Here is a 19880-nt window from a genome sequence, read left to right as displayed (position 1 = left end):
ATATAAATTTTATGTCAAGCATAATTAATATCAGTTGTTACCTTCTTTCCCCAGTAACATTAAGGATTAACACCATTAGCCTATCCAGGAGCTGGATATTTATTTTTACTGGTTTTTATTAACAAACATTTTGTCACAACTAGCAGTTCCTTGAGAAATACCTGATGGGTTGAAGAATTCTAAGAAGTGGACAGATTCCTTTCTGCTTTTTCCCTATACTGAAGCAGAAAAACTTTGATACTTCTTGAGTATATTTAGGAGGGAGTAAAAATGGCAGTTTATGCTGTTATGCTAGTGATACCTTACAAATGGGGTGCTTCACTCAGCATGTATATGAGATTTTTTTCAGTATTGGAAGAGACAAAGGGGAAATGAAGAAAAATTTGCTGCCTATTCCCCTAGCTCTTAATTTTCTCTGCTTTCTTGCTGTAAATTATGCTTACATATATCTCTTACAAATATGAAGGATGTGCTGTGCAGCACTAAATATATGAGATTGTTGGACAGGAAAATATCTTCCTGTATTTTCTGCTGTCTTTTGTAATAGGCCTTTCAAATGTAGAGGTGGAGGGCAAGAAGAAATACAATTCTTTAAAAGAAAATCTGTACTATTGTAATTTGCTCTGTATGCAAGTGGAGAGGTGCCTCTTGCCCCTGATGTGTGATGGCCCTGGGCTGCAGCAGGCAGCAGAAGGCTGCAGTCCACCCAGGCTCTTCATCAAGCCCACAGCACTTCACTGCTGGCAATTGTGGTGCTTAACTTGAGCCACATGAAAATGAATCATATTTCAGGGTGACTCTTTTGACTCCATCTGTTGTCAATGAAGAGAGAGAAGAAACTCCAAAACATTAATTCTCCCTGCATACCTGAGATACCTAATTTAAGGCAAGCAGAACCACCTCCTTAGGCTATTTCTTCATTGACTACTACAGCAGGAGCCAGACAAGTGGCATAGATTAGATAACTGACTGCTTGAGACTAAATGTAGGTGGTATTATTTTCCCAGGTGGCAACATAAATTTAACCTTAATTTTTTTTCTGTTTCAGTAAGAGGGATAGATGTGAAAATGCAATTTTTATTAAGTTATGAAAAGATTGGTGAAGAATTTTCTGCTATGCTAAGGAAGAAGAGATTATTCAGTGACTTTATTTAGCCTTCCAGCTAATTTTTATTTCTCAGTCAGCAACTGTTCTCTACCATGGGGCCATCTGTCTCAAGTTCCTTCACTGCTGTGTTGGATACAGGGATGAAAACGTGGATAAGTTGTGTAGAGAGCTGGTAGAAATATATATATATAAAATTTATATGTATTTATCCAGATATATAATGCTATTTCAGTATTAAAGCTGTATACAACAATTTCCTGTTATAAATGGCTCACCTTTGAAGGTTGTTATAATAAATATTGTTTAAGGCCAAGCACTCCTGATAGGAAGGAAGTTCCATCTGATTTGAGTATCAGCATAACAAAAGAATATCTTCCATCTGAAGCCCCTCTCCTTCTCCCAAATGTGCAGTTGGTCTTCCCAGCACCATTTTCTGTCTTGACAAATGGTGATATATGTTAGAGTCCTGCTCTAACTTCTGAATTTAGCTGTTTATTTTTCTTCTTGCAAATGCTAAATAAATGTCTTCCAGGTGAAATTCAGGAACCCCTGCTCTGAGAGCTGTATTGGTTTCTTCTTTAGTTTGTTAATTAAAGATATGTTTTTTGTTGCTTAAGTTCCTTCAAAGTATATTTTCTTTTAAAGCCAGGAATTCCAGCAAGAATTTGCACTTCGGTTCTTTTCTGCTAATTCAACTAAAATCTCATGTATTCCTTTTAAACTGCCTAATGACAATGAACCCCTAGATCTCCCATTTTATGAAGGATGGCTGTATTGTATCCTTTGAGGCAACTTGCAAAATTTTTCCATTACTACGTGAGGTGTTTTTAATGAAACATTGGTGGAAGGTCCTTAAGAAGAGCAATGTGCTTTTGCTACTCTATCTGCTCTTGATAAGAATAACATCTTGTGCACAGATTTCTGCTCTAAAATCAGTTCAACGAGGCCCATATATACACATTTGAGGCAATTTTTGTCTTTATGTTCTTCTCCTAGCACCATGAGCTCACGACACTCTGCCAGCCCTGTTGTTTTCACCAGTGCCAGAAGCTCACCTAAAGAAGAGCTTCATTCTGCTACTTCTCCCCAACTTGCACCTTCCTTCTCCTCCTCCTCTTCCTCCTCGTCTGGTCCTAGGACTTTCTACCCTCGCCAGGGTGCTACTAGCAAGTATCTGATTGGATGGAAAAAGCCAGAAGGGACAATAAACTCAGTGGGGTTTATGGATTCAAGAAAGTAAGACTGTTTTTTTGTTCTCTTGTTTCATCATTTGCTTTAATTGTGAAAGAAGCATTTTGATCTGTGACAGTTCTCTGTAGAGAAGAGCTCAAGACTATTTAATACAATGCTTCATCTTCTGTAGAACTTAATCTGTAACCTAGTCTTCTTGGAGTACAGTTTAAATATTTGATAGTTGGCTAATCTCATTCCCTGTTAACTTGTAAAAGTTGGGGGTTTTATCATTTCTAGAAAGCTCTGTGGATTTCCGCCCTATTAAAGCTTATCTTTTCTTGGGACTACTTAAAGGTGACTCAGAATGCTACTTGAGAAAATATTAGAAATCCTCTTATTGTAGAGCCTGAGTTTTACTTAAACCTCTCATCCATGTAGTAGTACTGTGCATGTTGTGCATTAACTCTGGCATTCCACTTTGCCTTGTTAAAATTGCTGCCAGTATCCAGTCTAACTGGCTTAAAGCTTAAGGCAAGCCATATCTCAGCATTACAATATGCAAGCAACTCTTTTGGAAGAGAAAGTGAGAAACAACTTACTAGTGAAAATGCTGTTAAGTATGATTCAAAAAGCAAGTAGTTCAGAAAGCCCATTTCAAAGTAATTTATTCAAACCTCCTTGACTGTTACTGAGTCAGGCACAGTATTCCTAGATGATACCAATAACTGGCTGTCAAAACGAAGTGGTGAAACTTTGTGATAACTACATTATAAAAAGCCAATTGAAATATTAAAGAAATTTGGTGATTTGCTGCTTTTGGGCTTACTGAAGACACATTTTTTTTAGCTTTGTACAGAATGCATGCTATTTTAATGAATTCAGTCCCTTATTGGGAAAATGTATTACATTAACCTTTGAATTATTTTATTGTATTACTAGTTGATGTTTTTAAACAAGCTTAGTGCTTCCACAGACATCCTCTAAGGTGAGTCTCTGCTGTAGCAGTGAAACTTCTTCCATCCTCTGTGCCCTCTACTTAGTTTCTTTCTTTTAAAAACTTGAGGGTGCTATAATTCTTGTTTCATTCATGCCTCCTGCCCCAGGGCTTTGAGACCTGAATGTGTCTGTTCCATTTCATTTAAGACGTCACCAGAGTGATGGCAATGAAATGGCCCACCCTCGGCTGCGGGCGTCCGCAAGAGACCTGCGGGCATCCCCGAAACGAGTGTCCAAGTCCACTGTCGAAGAAGAGCTGAAGAAATTGATAGATCTTGATAGCCCAACACCTGAATCCCAGAAGAATTTTAAGGTATGTCAAAAGGATAGATAGGATCTTTTCTAGTCTCACCCATAACAGGAAAATAAAATGTGAGACATTCCCTGAATTGTCATTGTGGACAGAAAATAATCTCTTTGTAACTGATTACTGGAGAACTAATTTGGTGAAGAGTTTCATTGTTACAGTCTCTGCAATATTATTGCGTATTTGTTACATATTTATTACATATATAATAATATTACATATTATTATATATTTGTGTGCAGATTTAAGGAGACTAATATGCCAAATTGCAGAGAACATTTAGTACTGCTGCGTTATGGAAAATCCTGTAGTGTTGTATTACATGTTTTAACTGTTCTAGTGATTGCATCACTAGACAGTGACTTACTGACAGTATTGAAACTCCTTGCAAAAAGCACACTTTTATACCTCACTAATCCTGTTATCCAGAATGATCCCTAAACTTAAGGCTGTATTTTTGCAGAGTAGATAGAATCATTTCCTCATGTGTTTCAAAATACGTTGAATAACATGTAAGTGCATGTATTAACTTTTAGAATCCATAATTTGGAAGAGAATGTCTTGATTACTAGTCTTCATGTACAGCCAGTGCTTGTCATCCAGAGCCCAAATTGTTTCCACAGCAACCATGCAGAAGGGAGAGCTGTAACTTCTCTTTTTTGCTAGTAAAAACCTGAAGTGGCTTATTAAAGCTTGTTAGTGTGGGTTCCATACACAGGTTATTTAAGATGTTGCTTTTGAGGCCACAGATAAAAAAAACAACCTTGTCATTTGCAAAATAGCTTTTTCTTAGGTTGGTGGTAGTTGTGAGGGGAACTGGGACATGGGTCATGTAAACACCTCCTGTTGGTAGTTCTGAGCAAAAGAGAATCAGTCTCATTCCAAGTTATCTTCCCAAGTTTGCTGTTCTTCTGCTGTGGGGTTAGTAAATCAGTTCTTACCCTGATCTTTATTTCCTGGTTCTACTTTTGATAAATTTAAAAGCAATTTTAGCAAGTTAAAAGCATTCTGTCACAGCAATAAATTGCATGTTAAAAGTAAAATTGCGTTTTAAGAGTAACTTAATTTTGGACACTGTATGACTTAGATTTCATCTTACAGAAAAAGTCTTACAGCATAAAAATATTTGACACTTTAAAAGAAAAGAAAGAATGATAATGGCCTGCATTAGTTCATTGCACCAAAAATCCTTCTCTGTTCTGTCTTTTGGCTGACCAAGGCTTTATTTGCCAGTAGAATTTGTTCTAGGCTGTGATTTTGTGTGTCTTGTCATCTTTGTTTTATCTCCTTCCCTACTATTTGGGCACTGTATATTCTCAGACAAGTAACATTTTCTCTTTTCCCTGCTCTGGTACCAGAACTTTTCATTAGCAGGAGTAAAAAAACCAGGCAGTTGAGTCTCCATATGCCATAGTAACAACTGTGTGCCAGAAGCTGTCATTTCTGTAGTGTTAGTGGTGTGTGCAGGTTTCTATCGTGATGGACAAGTCCTGAAGGAGGCAGCACTGAGGGGAGGATTTGATAATAGAAAATTGGCATGAGAAATAGGAAGTTGGCTTCTTTATTTCCTTATCTTCTGGTGATAGCAAGGTTTTGGAAGTAATGTTAATAATTCTGATTCTTAATCATAAAACAAACATGTCCAGCAATGTTCTTAAGTTGAAATTTGTAAGAGGTGAGAGGATTGGCAGATTTTCTTCCTGTGTACAACACCAACAGTCCCTCTTCCACGCTCTTCTCCCACCTTGTAGTTTGGGATTTTGGTCATAGGAATAGAATATTGTCTGTTTAAACATTTTTTTTTCCCTCTCTCCAAGAAGAGAGGACTATTTTTATGTGCAAATGAGCAACTCTGTTTTTTATTGCTCTTTTTGTAAAACACATTTTATCCTTTTTTTTTTTTTTTTTTTAAAATTCTCTTATAGAGCAATTGAGCCTTTGTAAAAATTTCTCCATTAAAGCCTTTGGACCAAATTTCAAGCAAACTGTAAAGAAACATTATGCCTTAGAGATAGCTATGTTGCTACAGATTTCATGGAAATCAGAGTCTCTGCTGGTGGGAATGGTCATGATAGCAACTCTCTGGCACTGGCCTGAGAGTGCAAAACTCCTGGCTACCCCAGCATTGCTTTCTCTTGTGTGGAGCATGGAGGAAGCTGGGATGATGGTGGGGGTACGACACAAGCTCTCTTATTCAAGGGACTGCTTTTGATTCAAATACTTCTGAAGACCCACAGCAGTGTGTTAGTTGATCAGTAACAAGAGATGTCTAATTAGTTGGCATTTGCTGGTGCTGTGCCTGCAGGAAGGCAGCCAACCCAGGGCAATGGGAGAATTCTGGTTTGTGCAGCATTCAGGCTCTTTTGTATCCATTTCTCTGCTACACATCAGCTCTGTAGTCAACAAGGGCTGCCTGAGATTTCCACTCCAGGAGAGGTTTGAAGGGTGGGTGTTTGAAAGTTAAAATGTGAGACAGGCTAAAAATAATCTATGCATGTTACCTAGGTATAACCTCCTTAAAAGCCAATTAATTCAATTCTTTTTCCTGTCCACTCTAAAAAAATGCTATATTAACACTTGGTTTCTTACTTAAAAAAACTTCTAAAAAATTATTTCTAAAGTTTCTTTATTGATTATTTTTTTCTCATTTCTTTTTATTTGTGTTTATGAATGTATAGTCACACACTCTGTCCTGTCAGTCTCCCTTTCCCAGCACTCCTACCACAAGGCGTGCCTTGCAAAGGACTTTGTCAGATGAGAGTATTTACAGTGGTCAGAGGGACCACTTCTTCACCTCGCGGGCCTCGCTCTTGGACCAAGCCATGCCAAATGATGTTCTGTTCACCAGCACCTACCCTTCTCTCCCAAAGTCGCTGCCGTTACGGAGACCATCCTATACTTTGGGAATGAAATCACTACATGGTAAGTGGATTTCCCATTTTTCAGCTTTTAGAGGAAACCTTTGTGAATCATCTTGGAGGAAAATGTTTGTTACAGCAGTTCCACCTTGATCTTGCTCAGACAGGGAGAGTCCAGTCACATCTCTGAAAATATAGAAAAGGACAGGAATTTAATTTTTTTTTCCTCACTTCAGTGGGTGTAAGATGGCATGACTGGTCATGCATTTGCATTGTGGAGGGAGCACAGAAATTTGCCTCACTGGCTGCAAGTTCCTTTAATTTCTTCTAAGAGTCACCTAGATCAGTTGGACCAATGGACAAATAATGTATGCCTGGTTATCCACCAGAGGGAACTTCAGGCTTCAGTTCCTTAATGAGGGATTATGGGAACAAAATATGATTAGGAAAATGATACAAAAGTGGATAAATACTAGTGGACACTTGGATATACAGTTACACCAGATACAGCTTTTATTGTGCCAACTGTTCAACTGTTTTTAAATTAATTTCCTTACCCTATTTACTTTACAGCACTTGAATTACTTATTTTAGTCACACAGTTAACCAGAAAATGTCATTTGTAAAGTGCTGTCAAGAAGACTCAGTTTTCCCCCATTAGTTTACTGGAAGGTCTCATTATGATTATTTGATGGTTGTGTGTTGCTGCACGTGAATGTCTCAGTAAGAAACAGAGTTTTCACAGGTTCCCACTGTACTTCATAACTGACTGTGTTCTCCAGAAATAGAGGTAGATCTCAGGGTTCTGCAGTGTTTTCTGAGAAGTACATATCTGCTCTGATTTATTCATATTTTAGTGTGTTTCAAGAGGAAAATGCAAGGCTATCAATAGATTCAGCGCACTATAGTGGGCCCTAAGTACAGTCTGTATTTAGCTACACAGAATACATTTGACAGTGAAGGCTGATGAAGAAATCTATTTTAAATTCTTTTCATCTGACTGTGATAACCAGGCATCAGTTTTCAGTGTTGAACCTGACATTTTCATGAGCTGTTGTGTCTGTTTAACGTGTTTCTTGCATAAGAGTTAGGAAACTGAGCTCTTTTCATTTCTGTTTTTTATATACACTAAAATAACTTTGCAGACTTGGTTATGCTTGTAACTGGATGAAGGACTTGGCTTCTGAGGGCTTGGGGTCAGAAGATTAATGATGCCACCTGAGTACAAGTGGAAAGCAGTACTTTGTCTCTTTCCATTTAAATGCTGTATTTTCCAAAAAGAAAACTACAAAATCTTCTTTTGCTGTCATGTTCTTTTCCACACTAAACTGATAACTCCTCCTAGCACATAACCTTTCTACCTCTGTCAACAAAACAAGATTTTCCATTTTCTATAAAATGTAGGAGCTGCAAGATAAAAGGACCAGCTATTTGATTGGCACACAAATTGTCTTCCCACACACACATCGCTGAGAAAAGGATTAAGCAAGCTAGATATTTAGTACCACAAGTATTTGTTGGTTCCAGTTACTCAAAATTCTTTAAATTCAAAGATTCCAGAGCACATCAATTTTTAAGAGGAAAAACAGTGAGCTAAAAATGCTTGTATTTACTCATCTGCCTAAACAATCCATCTCACATTTTTAAAACAGGTAGCTTTTCAAAGAGTTAAGTTTTCATCTAATTGCATGTATTTTTTCACTAATTGGAAGTCTCTTCATGTTAACAGCCTCCAAAATAACTCTTTCGAGAGTTAAGACAAGAATCCTCAGTGTTAATATTAAGCCAAAATTGCATTTACAAAAAGTAAATACACACAGGAAAAAAAAAACCAACGAGATTTCTGAGCAAATAAGTGAATGCTGAGTAGCTTTTCTGGTCACTGTTCCCCAGGCAGCAATATTATTTAGCTGAAGTTCTTACAAAACTATTTTAGTTACTGAAGTTATATGGTTATTAGACTATCCAAAAAGAAAAAAAAAAGAAGGGGTGGGGGGTGGAGAGGAACTAAACAACACAACTCATGGCATTTTGGGATTGTATCCTGCTTGTCACACTGTCTTTCTGTGCTGCTTGATCCAAGCAGACTCTTCACTATAATCTTCTCAGCTTCCTCCCAAGTGCCCAGTCCATCTTCTCACCCCTGCATCTCTCTCTTCTAATACTGCCTACAAGGTTTTCCAAACTTCTTTACATCCTGACAGAGGGTATGAGAAAGGAAGTTGTTGCTGCTTCTGAGCTTGCACATGTGACCAGGCATTGCATGCACATACCTTGATTGTCCAGCCAATTAACTGAAATAAAGTAGATAATTCTTGGTTGACAGTTTGGTGTTGCCCTAATTAGTGGTGAAAATCTAAGTGTTTCACTTTTGTTGTTTGAATTTGCACAAAAATTGCAGGGATTTTGAATCCTTCTTTCAAGCATGCCGATGTTTTGTTTTGTTTTCTTTCCATAGTGAGCCATGTAACACCTTTCGGGTGGGTGTGGCTATTTTTTAGTAAAGATCTGAAGGTTTCACCGAGCTCCTCAGAGATGTGCAATGCTCTGGAAGTAATTTTAAGGGTTTTCTTCTTCTGGTTCATCTTGGTTGGCTTAAGTCAGCTCCCATTGGTTTACAAGATTGTAAAGAGGAAGGAAAAATAACCCACGTTTTTGTGTTGGGTTTTTTTTTTTGGTTGGTTGGTTTTTGGGTTTTGTTTTGTTTTGTTTTCAGAAGCAAATAGATGCCAGGAATTGTAGAAGCCCCAGCAAGCGGCAGAGCCCTCTAAAGTATCTTCAGCTTGTGCAGAGGCAGGAATTATTGGGTGGAAGAATATTGCCCCTAGGGCCAGTGCTAGGGAATCAGAGATTGGCTCTTGAAGCACTCAGCTGCAAAAGTTAAGGCAAGTTAGAAAGGAGCTGAATGTGCTGCCTTTGGAAAACTACTTTGTAAAGGGCTGTATCTGGTTAACTGCAGTTGATCAAACATTCTTCTGAATTTTGGATTCAAAAGTGCTATGCCAGAAAAGTTAAGAATAGGTTATGCAATAGTATTAAGAAAATAATTTTCAGGTGTTTTGATGGAGTTTATAATCTATTCTGCATCGATCCAGGAGAGTTTTCTGCCTCAGACAGCTCCCTCACAGATATCCAGGAGCAAAGACGGCAGCCCATGCCAGACCCTGGTCTTATGCCATTGCCTGATTCTGCCTCTGATCTGGACTGGTCAAACTTGGTAGATGCTGCCAAAGCTTTTGAAGGTAAGTTTTCAGAATATAATACTTAAGGAGCTGGTCTTTGCACACTTCATTAAGGACTGTGGGTTTTGTGGTTGTTTGGGATTATTTTAATCCTGACTTTTAGTTTTGTTGTTCTCAATTTTCTGCTTAATCTGACGCTTATGTTCATTTAAAATACTAGCTCAAGTATTAAGAGCCTGAAACTTTGTATGTAATATTCAGATACCATTTCTTCATACTGGAATTCCTCGGTACTGTGGTTTGGCCAAATCTTTGTGAAATTGGCCACTTTACATTTAATGTAAAGCAGTTAAAGACGACTGGTGTGGGAAAGGCATTCAGCACAAAAGTACAAAAATAAAGTCATATGGTGGGGGAAAAGCACTCTAATGATTGCTTGCTTACTGCAGTAGCAAGAAGTACACATAGTGCAGCTGAAGTTTGCTACCAGGATAATTTGGGAAATACACCTTGTTGGTAAATAGTTTTTAATTGCTTCTGCATACCCCGAAGATGTAGATTTGCATGTAAGTATTGTTTCATCCTGGCATTTTCCATCTCCATGACACTTGCTAAGCTGGAGAACTGTGAACTGTCTAGATACATTTGAACTTGAAATGAAATGCAGTTTAGACGAAAGAGAATTTGTTACTAGAATCCAAGGTGTGTGAAGCAGAAGTGCCCATTCCTAATGTCTGTATAAATGCTATCCCACCTTCATGGAAATGTTCTTTAATAGATCTTGAATCTTTTAGACCTTATTCAGCATGGTTGGAGAAGGCTGTGAAGTAATTTGATTTCTTGGCTGTTCTCTGGTAGTAGCCTTATATATCACTAGGACAGTGCATGTCTCTATGGGTGTTCAGGATGTACTCGTGTCCTCTGCTCTGTTGCCACAGGAGTTGTAGGAGCAGCTTGGCTCATATTTCTGCTGCGCAGTCTTGGAATGGTAATCAAAGTAAGACATGGTCCTCAAGAGGAAATGAATTTGTAGTGATGGTTTTTTCATCACCACATATGGGTGAAACTCAGGTTTTAACACATTTCTCTGTGGCTGGCAGTTTCTCTTTAAAGGATCCCCTGGTTTTTGGTGAGATTTATTTGACTGTCCTCATTAACCTGAATCCCTCACTTGGTAGGCCCCAGACTCACTTGTTTTTCTCTTTAGAAGTGTGAACACAGTCACTGTGGTCAAGATAACAAACTGACAGCTCAGATGAAGAAAAGCTGGAGTAATGTGTTAGCTGGCAGCTTCATCTCACTGCTATAAAAATACATTCAAATTTGACTTGGAGAAGGATCTCAATATAATTCCATTGGTCTTTGGTTGTCTGGTCTCAGTATAATCCCAGTCTCTAGTCTCTGACAGGTGCCAGTAGGGATTGACACATACCAAGGAGCCTAAATCCTGATTTGTGATTCTGAACACCTCCTCTACACCACTGATTCATGTCCTCAGCACAAGCCTCTGAAGTTACAAATTGTGATATCTGTACCAGCTGAAAGAAAAACTGCCTAGATCACTGAGCTACCCCAAGCTGTACTATAAAAATTTGTCAAACAGAAAAAGACAATACTCTTCTGTTTCCAGTGAGAGCCCAACAGCTGCTGAGGTTAATTTATTAAGCTTAAAGTCTTCATATTGCTGTTTGTCACATTACACATGACAGTGATTTAGAGATGTGTAAGAACATTTGAACAGTCACAGAACAAGGCAGGGAAGAAGTTTCATATTTCTATGTGAAAACATTTTACAAAGCATAAGGAAAAAATTTCAGGTTCTGAAAAATGACATTGGTCAAACTGCACACAGGGAACTTCTCTTTCTTCAAGATAAAAGCATTCTTTATAGAGTGAAGGAAGCTAAATATATCTGCTAAATTATTGGGTGGTATCATAGAGCTGTACCCAGGAAGATCTGCACAGTGCTGCTTGTGCCAGAGCCAGTACTTCCTGAATCCAGTACAGTGGAAACCCTGGTGCAAACACTCACACTGCTAGTTTGCTTCTGTCAAGTGGACATTGGTATGTCAGATCATCACTTTACCTTGCTTGAAACAGACTGAAATTGCTGAGATGCTGCAGCGTAGCTGTTGTGCTCTGCATGAACAAATAATCATTACTGCTGCCATTGTTTTTCTCCGTGTGTTTGCCTTCTCAGTTCAGCGAGCTTCATTCTTTGCTGCTGCTGATGAAAATCACAGACCTGTGAGCGCTGCTTCCAGCAGTGATCAGGCTGAGGACCAGCTTACTGCACAGATAAAGCCTTATACAGGGTAAGTGAATACACCAGATGTGCAGGCTTTCCCAGCTACAAACTAAGGAAGAGAGTAGGGACGTCTTTATTTGGAAGCCATCTCCAGGCTTGATGCAGTAACTCTTCACAAGTTCTCATGAAGATGGATTTAGGAGGTAAAAATTAAAGAATTGTAAATCTACTTAAACCTTTTTGCAGTTTTTTTCCTTGTCTGAGATGTTCCTGAACAAAGCAATAGTAATTCAAGGCATATACAGTGAGTTCAAGTAAAAAGAACTCAAGTGATGGGATGACCCCAAGGAATCATGAATTTAATTTGCTCTGTTGTTTAATGTGCTGCATGTGTTCCATGTACTCTTTATGTTAATTTTGTGACCTCTTGGTGCACACAAATGCATACCTTCATAAAGCCACTTGGTATAGACAAAGCTGCTAGCTACCCCATATGAAGATAGTAAATCATGTTGATGCCTATTCTTGTTTCCTGCTTTCAACAGTAAAGAATCTCCTCCAACTCTCGCCTCTAAAGTGGACCAACTGGAAGGTTTGCTGAAGATGCTGCAGGAAGATTTAAGGAAGGTAAGCATTTCATCTACAGAAGGATTTGTAAGACGCATATTTAGTGCTTGGTGGTGCTAATAACTGTGTAATCCTGCTTTACCATGCCTGAGCCTGTGACAGTCTCATCCTCGTGTGAGAAAAAGACATTTCTTTGCTACTTTTCTCAGGCTTCTAATTATGCACGGCTGGGATGGGGTGTCTGAATTTGTAGGCGTTTGATTCCGCTTAAATTAGGAGGGTGATTCACAGTACCTCCACTCCTAATTCAGGTGACACTGCAAAAGGCTTGAAGTTAGTCCATAAAAATGTATCCTGCTGATGAAAAGTTGACAGTGTTATCTAAACCTGTAATTTCTGCTGTGGAAACTTCTGTATTGTTTTAATGCCTACTTGGTCCAAGAAGGATCTGCTGTAGGGAGATGAAGTCTCTTAGCTGGGAAAGTATTTGCAGGAAGATTCTCTGCCCTTTACTTAGCTAACCATCAGCACTTGTACACACAGAACAGGTCATGCCCAATTTTATGGGACCACCTGGGGAGCCAGCTTCTGTACTGGGACCTAATACAGAGAAATCCTGTTCATGCAAGCAAAAATTGTGGAAAGAAACATCACTAACGTCCCTTGGACATAAACCTGCATGTTACTGCACATAAAATCCTTAAAAAAAATGAGACAGATGCTCTCGTAGGAGATTCCTACTGCTCTAGATAGATAGGAGGCATGACCTAAAATTACCACTAAGATCTTTATTTTTCATTATGCCTAAGGAAAAAGAGGACAAGGCCAGCCTTCAGGCTGAAGTGCAACATTTGCGGGAAGACAACTTGAGGTTACAGGAGGAATCTCAGAATGCAACTGAAAAGCTGAAGAAATTCACCGAGTGGGTTTTCAACACGATTGATATGAACTGAGAACGGTGTATGAGGAAGGAAACTATCTGTTATGAATATTATTACTGGGACTTAAGCTTTAATGCCACCTTAATTATGACATGTGAAAGTATAGTCAGAGCAATTCCCTGTTCTTCATCCTCCAATAACCCTTTTTTGCATCTCTGCGCGCACTCAGAACAATTGCAGATCAACAATCAATGTCTGCCTTTTGTAGAAAAAACAAAGTAAATAATTTTAAAAGGTAAAATAAAATAAAAAAATAAAAGTTTAACTGCTAAAATGTGAATGTCTATTTTTTGCACATTGTCTCTTTATCTGTTATGTACAAAATGATTTGGAGGCCAGGATCAGGCTTGCTGTTCCATCTGCCTCTGTTTCCATTAACTCCTTTCTCTGTTTCAGGTAATCTGCTTTTCCTTGCAGCTTTGGCGAATATTATGACATCTAGAAAATTAGAAAGAAATGTTTACTTTACTGCTCTTCTAACATTGTTTTCTGAAGTATGCCACAGACAAGGGGATGTAATGCAATGTTTTAGGTGTCTCCTTAGCAATTTGCGCTTGGTAACTAGTGCTACCTTCCCATACATTGCAGAGAGCGCGCGTCCATAGTGTATGGTACAGTACAACCAGCATCACAGCTTAGAGAGAGAGACTAGAGAGGTGAGCCATGGGTGAGGCATATTATCACACATCTATTGCATTAGCATTTCTGGTGGCCTTTGTTTCCTGTGGAAACAATGGCTACAAGTACCTTTACAAACAGCAAAACTAGGCATGCTGCGGTTCATACCACATCAGGCAGGCTGAGACAGAAGTGATCCAGTAACAGTGCTCAGTTAAGTACAGCCCCCTTCCCTTCCAGGGGAGTCTGTTGCTTGCATACGTGCAGGAGACTTAAGCTGAAGTTGTAAAGAGATTAAGCTTTCTTTTCCCCCCCTGAAATGTCACCATGAAAAGCCACACAAACCATCACTGTGTACCTGCCCTCCCATTCTGTTTCCCTGGTTTTCTCAAATCTTGACAGATCTGAGAAAAGTTTATTCAAGTTGTGTTTTATTGCATGAGAGATCTTACAGATCCTTTATTATGGAAGATAGAGGAATATGTAAAGGGAAATTAGAGAAGTGTATTTTTCAAAGCACCGGGACAGGATTTGAGCTCTGAAATCCCTAGTCCCCAGTGAAATTGTCTCACAGGAGATTTCCCAAACTGCTTCATGCCAGCAAAGTTGATTTCTTGCTCTTTGAAGGAACAGCTAACTTGCCACAACGTGTTACCTCTAAAGAAAATACCTTTTAGGTGTCAAAATACAGCTTTTAAGCACTGCAGTCTGCACAGGCATTGAACTGTGCAGTGTGCTGAGAAACCTTTTCTACTCCCTTCTGAGGGTATAGTTACTACCTTAGTAAATATTGCCTTCCATAAAGTGCAGTGTATTTGGGGGTTAATTTCGAGAGCATCCTCTCATTCCCCCTTTATCACATTCTCAAATACACAGATTAAAATCACTGGCACAGTCTTGTCACAGACTTCCAAGCTCTCTTCAAATCCCTTTTTCACGCTCTTTAATCTTGCTGCACACAAGTACACACTACACTTCAACCTCAAACTTCATTTGTGATGCTAATCCCCATGGAGTTCTTCTCTAATGTTTTGTCATGGAAATGGATCTCTTTGGAACTATTTCTGGAGTGCTTTTGTAAAGGTTTAGAATGTCTTGGGTTTTTTAATGACTTGTATGAAGGAGATTTATATAATGCCTGATATTATTTGTAAATGGGAAATATTGCTAACATCTCTGAGCATCCTGAAGTCTTGCTTTTATTCTCTTTTATTTTTAAGTTTGGTTTTATTTTATTTCAAAAAATATTTTGGGACTTGGGGCAGACTATTTATTAGAGTTTTGCAACAGAGTTCTTCTTGTATGATGCCACTGAAGGCTACTTGTAAAATTCTGACAATAAAACTCATTTTAAAGGTTCTTCTAAACCATTTTCTGATTTTGTTGGATTTGTTAAGATTTTCCAGAGTGTCCATTTCTTCCTGTTTTCTTCTTGTACCACTTTTCTCAGTGCTTATTGATACATGAGTTCACTTCTCTATTAGAGTATTAATTTTTATCCCTCTGAAGGCCATTACTTGATATGTAAAAAACACTTCATCCTTGGCTTTTTATTTGTATTATTGCACAAATGTATCTTCTTCCCATATTTACAAGAGTTCGCTACCTTTAACAGTTACTCTGGGCTTCACCAGAGTGATCTAAAGGAGAGGCAGTGGTTTTTTTATAATTTATCAGGATTTAAGAACTTAAGAACTTGGACTGAAATAAATTTAGGTGAAAAGCAAACTGTCCTGGCTCATCTGCCCAAGGACCCACAAAGCTTCAGTGTCTCAGAGCCAAACCTGTGAGCGTGCAGCATCAGGTTTTAGGCTTGGGAGGGTGGGGCAGATAATCTGTTTTTTGTTTTCCAGATCTCCATCTTTCACTTGGGAGATGACCTTGGAAGTGTTTTGAACAGATGTTTTTTTGGCACAGTGGATCAGTATTCTGCGCAGCTCAAAAATGTGGAACTAGGTCAGTCTGCAGGAAAGTGTCTTCCAGTTGACTAAATAAATCCCTACAAGGCATGTGGGGAAAGAAGATTCATCTCTTTCTAGCAGTGAAGTTACTGGACCAAGAGAGCTCTGAAGCAGCAAGAGCAAATAGAAGCATCTGATGAAAAATTAAGGTTGAATCTTGGAAAGAAAACTAGATGCTGTCTTACCATTTGTAATTGGATCCTGGTAGCTGAGTTGAAGGAGAAAGCTTCCTTCAGGTCAAGGAGTTGCTGTGTCCACATTCATAATGAATTCATGCTAGAGGTTCCCACCCTCCACCACACACAGCACTAAGTCAGCTTAGACTAGGGCAGGATCCAACTTGCAGGCATCTCCTTGCAGCTGGAGCAGTGACTGGCATCAGCAGAAGGTGGCTGTGGGAGCAGTGTGGGTAGTAAGGGCCATCTTCCTGTTTCACCCATTTCTCCCACAGAGTAATGGTTTATGTTCCTGGAAACAATTTAGTATTCCTTGTCTACATACACAGTATAGATGTCTACATTGCAGTGCAAAGGTGCTGTTTCCCTGTGACAGTTTTTTAGATGGCTGGATGTGGCTGGTACAGAGCAGAAATCTACCTTCCCTCCAAATCCCCCAATCAGGGTGTGGGGATGTCACCACAGAGGGGCTGTAGCTTGCATGATGGATAGTACTCCTCTCAGAAGTGCTGCTGGGCATGGGTACCAGGTCAGAGGGTGGTAACAGTGTAGTAAGGGGGGAGTTGTGAGACACATGGGAGCAGGGATTGTGAGGGGAGAGGCTGGTGGGAAGGGGGCTGGGGGAGCTTGTGGGAGGCTGTGTTTTAACTCAGTGAAAAAGTAGTGTGAGGGCCTTTTCCTCAGCTCTTCTTACTGAGGGAAAGGTCCCCATAAACCAGGCAGAGCCTGGGAGGATTGACTGGTCTGCTTTTAAAACCTTTATGTAATTCTTCTCTCATCTCTTAGTGCCTTCCTTTGGGCTGACAGCTAATAAATCCTCTTTTTAAGCAGTCAGCTCTCTCCTGGCAGATGGTTCAGCATGGTGTTAGTCCTGTATGTGAGCAACTTGCTTTGATGCAAAACAGGAAGTTGCAGTTTATTGCTGGTACGGCATCCAAAGCTGAATCCCTGGAGGAGAGATGATACCGTCCCTTCTCCACTGCTGCAGCTGGAGCAGACATGGACCGTGCTGAGGTGGTTACTAATGGATTGGAGTTGAGCATGATGAGACTTGTACAGACACCTTCACCTCTTCCTGATATTGGTGGTGGTGAGGAAATCCTTGCTGGGCTTTTTAAGGCAATGCTGGGGGAAAAGAAATTCATAGAAATACTCAGAGCTCTGCAGTAAGATGCCCTTCCCCCAGCAACTTTGGCTGGGCATGAGGGGAGTGGGGCTGGGAGTTTCCATGAGTTGAACTTGCTGGAGCCCCAAGACAAGCTGTGGCTAATCGCAGCCACTTACACCTCCTTTCTGTAAGGAAGACCAGCTGCAGCCACTGTCTGGGGAAGGCAGATCCTCTCCCACTTGTACAGCAGCAGCCTGAGGAGTCAGAGTCAGCTTTGGGGAGAAGATGCTGGGGGCCTTGCGGGGTTTTGCCCCACTCAGTAAGCAAGGTCTCAGGAAGCAAGTCACTCTGTCCAGCTTTTCCTGTGCTTGCATGGATGGACCTGTCTCCTCTCAGAAGGTAATTTCATTGTATCACAACCAGCTTGTGTATTTCCCAAGTGTTTTGTGTCAGTGATTTAAAGTAGTCTGGGAAGTCTGTGGCACAGCAAAGTGTGGACAACTAAAAAATCTCCCATGGCAAGTGAAACCAGGGTGCTGCAGTAATCTGCACATCCTTACCAAACTGCAGGGCTCGGGGCTGCAGAAATTATGGTTTATCACAAGGTTGGACTTGGGTTGGAAGGATTTTCAGGAAGTGTCTCGTCCAGTTAGATTCTCTGGAACTTTATCCAGTTGGGTCTTGAAGAAAAACCTTCAATCATGGAGATGCATGGTCTCTCTGGGCAATGCATTACTTTCTTCATCATGAAAAGGTTATTAGGGTTATTAGAAGAAAGGTGTAACCTCAGCAGCAGTTGTGGGCTGTGTTTTACCTACATTCCAAAAGACGCAGGATTCTTTACCCTCCTTGAAAGTCTGCAGCATGTCCTCTGCCTGGGGCCAGCAGCAGAGCACCCACCTTTGCCATTTTCCCTTTGGTGAGCGTGGCAGAAAGGAGAACCCTGCATCTTGATGGTGGATGCTGAGTGCTGTTTGCTCCACTCCACTGATCAACTTCCTACAGCCCAGTTCTGATTCGTTTCTAGGGATTTCTCTTTTCTGTACTCGGTACTGCTTATTCATGTTTTAATCAGGGCCTAGATTGAGCCCCCTGGTTGTCCTTCACTGTGCTGCCTGCAAGGACACGCGTGTGGAGAGCCACAGCTGCGGGCAGAGGATGCTCCTAGCAGCTGAAGAAGCCTATCAGCTATTGGCATGCAAATAAATCAGAGATTGAAACAAGGATGTATTCCAGGACTAGGACTAAATGTAGTTTCATAACCTCACGTTGTGTTAGTAGCAAATGCCACCAACTAGTAACTAAAAAGAGGTTTCACACCACAGAGGCAAAAAAACTCAGGGACTTGTCCTAGTGCTGTTTCAAAGTTCATTTCTATTCTTTCCTCTTGCTTCCTCCCACCTCTCCTGCACTTTTCCAGCAGTTTGTTCGCTTTGTCTGGTGGCTGCTGACCGCTGTTCTGTCTCCTGAGATCTGATGCAGGAAAAGGAGCTGCTCCAGTGGTCCTGGCAGTGAAGCTGTGTCTGCCTGTGGCTGAGCTGAAAGGCGAGACTAAGTGGAGCAATTGAAGGACTTGGCTGAATTGAAGAGCTTGACTGCTCACTTACTTTGTGAAAGGAGCCAAGGCACATTTGCATCTCTGTACCTCACACCCAAAAGGAGTTTGCTTAGCTGGAGCTGGGAGGCTCAGTGATAACTTCCTCTGCATGGAAGTAGCAAGCTGTGTCATGCCCAAATTGCAGTGTGCCAGGGTTAACGCCTGGGATGTGTCTGCCCACGCACAGCAGAAACAACCACTGTGTGCTTGCCTGGCCCTTCCTCCTTCGAGGCTGCTGGCTCATGCCAGCTCTGCCCAGAGCAGCAGCCGGAGCTCTGCAGTGCCAGCTTCTGCTGCAGGCATTGCATGGATGGGGGACTGGGGACACTTCTCTTGTTTTCTCCATTTTGATCCTAATAGTAGGATGATATAAATGTACATCTCTTTGCTTTTAGCATTCTTTGTAGCACCTTTAATTTTTTTAGAAGAGGTTAGGTGGTTTCAAGCTGTCCACAAGCATCTGATGAAAGCCATTCTTCCGTGTTATGCTTCATGTTGGTAGACTGGTCAGTCACCACAACCTGCAAGTCCTAATAACATTATTGACTAGCAGATTGTTTTGTGACCTCCTCTGCTTTATATTCTTCCTCAGGTCAGGCTCAACACACAGCCTGGGGAAAAAGAAGGGGCAAAGAGGGATACATAGAACTGGCTTCTTGCCTACTGAGTGTTTCCCTCTTCCTGCTTGCTTGTGTTTTGCCATACTTAAAACTGTTCAAATTGGAGAATTTTAAATGTGTGAAGTTTTCTAATTGATCTAGTCTGCTAGAAAGTCCCTCATGGAGGCCAAATATGTGAGAGCTGCACCGTGTTCTGCTAACTGTTCAAGCAGCAAACAAGGAATTGCCTCCTTGATGAAAACTTGATCAGATTATACCTATAGCATGGAAATGTGAGTCTCCCTCTTTGTGACTTTTCTTTCAGTGCTTCCCTGGCCTAAAAATAACACTCAAACCAGCATTAGTTCCACTGCTCTGATTTGATCTGATTTTGCAGTTAGTTCTCAGTTCCCCACTAAAACACTGTAGTTTTTAGCCATA

At 40.4% G+C, this 19880-nt stretch overlaps 1 protein-coding gene across 2 annotated transcripts in view; it reads left to right on the top strand.

Moving 5' to 3' along the window:
* SIPA1L1 (signal induced proliferation associated 1 like 1) overlaps positions 1 to 15365 on the top strand; it is a 118142-nt gene extending 102777 nt beyond the window's left edge. Inside the window, exons 15-21 of one of the 2 annotated variants that reach the window (XM_086894078.1) lie at positions 2105 to 2344; positions 3425 to 3590; positions 6284 to 6506; positions 9538 to 9684; positions 11825 to 11939; positions 12418 to 12499; positions 13249 to 15365. In XM_086894078.1, coding sequence (XP_086750204.1) covers positions 2105 to 2344; positions 3425 to 3590; positions 6284 to 6506; positions 9538 to 9684; positions 11825 to 11939; positions 12418 to 12499; positions 13249 to 13392 — 1117 coding nt within the window. In that variant the 3' untranslated portion in view covers positions 13393 to 15365. Of the gene's footprint in view, positions 1 to 2104; positions 2345 to 3424; positions 3591 to 6262; positions 6507 to 9537; positions 9685 to 11824; positions 11940 to 12417; positions 12500 to 13248 lie in introns of both variants that reach the window. The other variant, XM_086894077.1, reaches the window with a different exon arrangement.
* The last annotated feature ends 4515 nt before the right edge of the window (positions 15366 to 19880 follow it).

This window comes from Cyanistes caeruleus, chromosome 6, assembly GCF_971803275.1.
Source record: "Cyanistes caeruleus chromosome 6, bCyaCae1.hap1.1, whole genome shotgun sequence".
In the NCBI taxonomy this organism is placed as follows: Eukaryota; Metazoa; Chordata; class Aves; order Passeriformes; family Paridae; genus Cyanistes; species Cyanistes caeruleus.
Note: the sequence above shows the minus strand (reverse complement) of the source record. Positions and strands in the feature narration are given on the sequence as shown.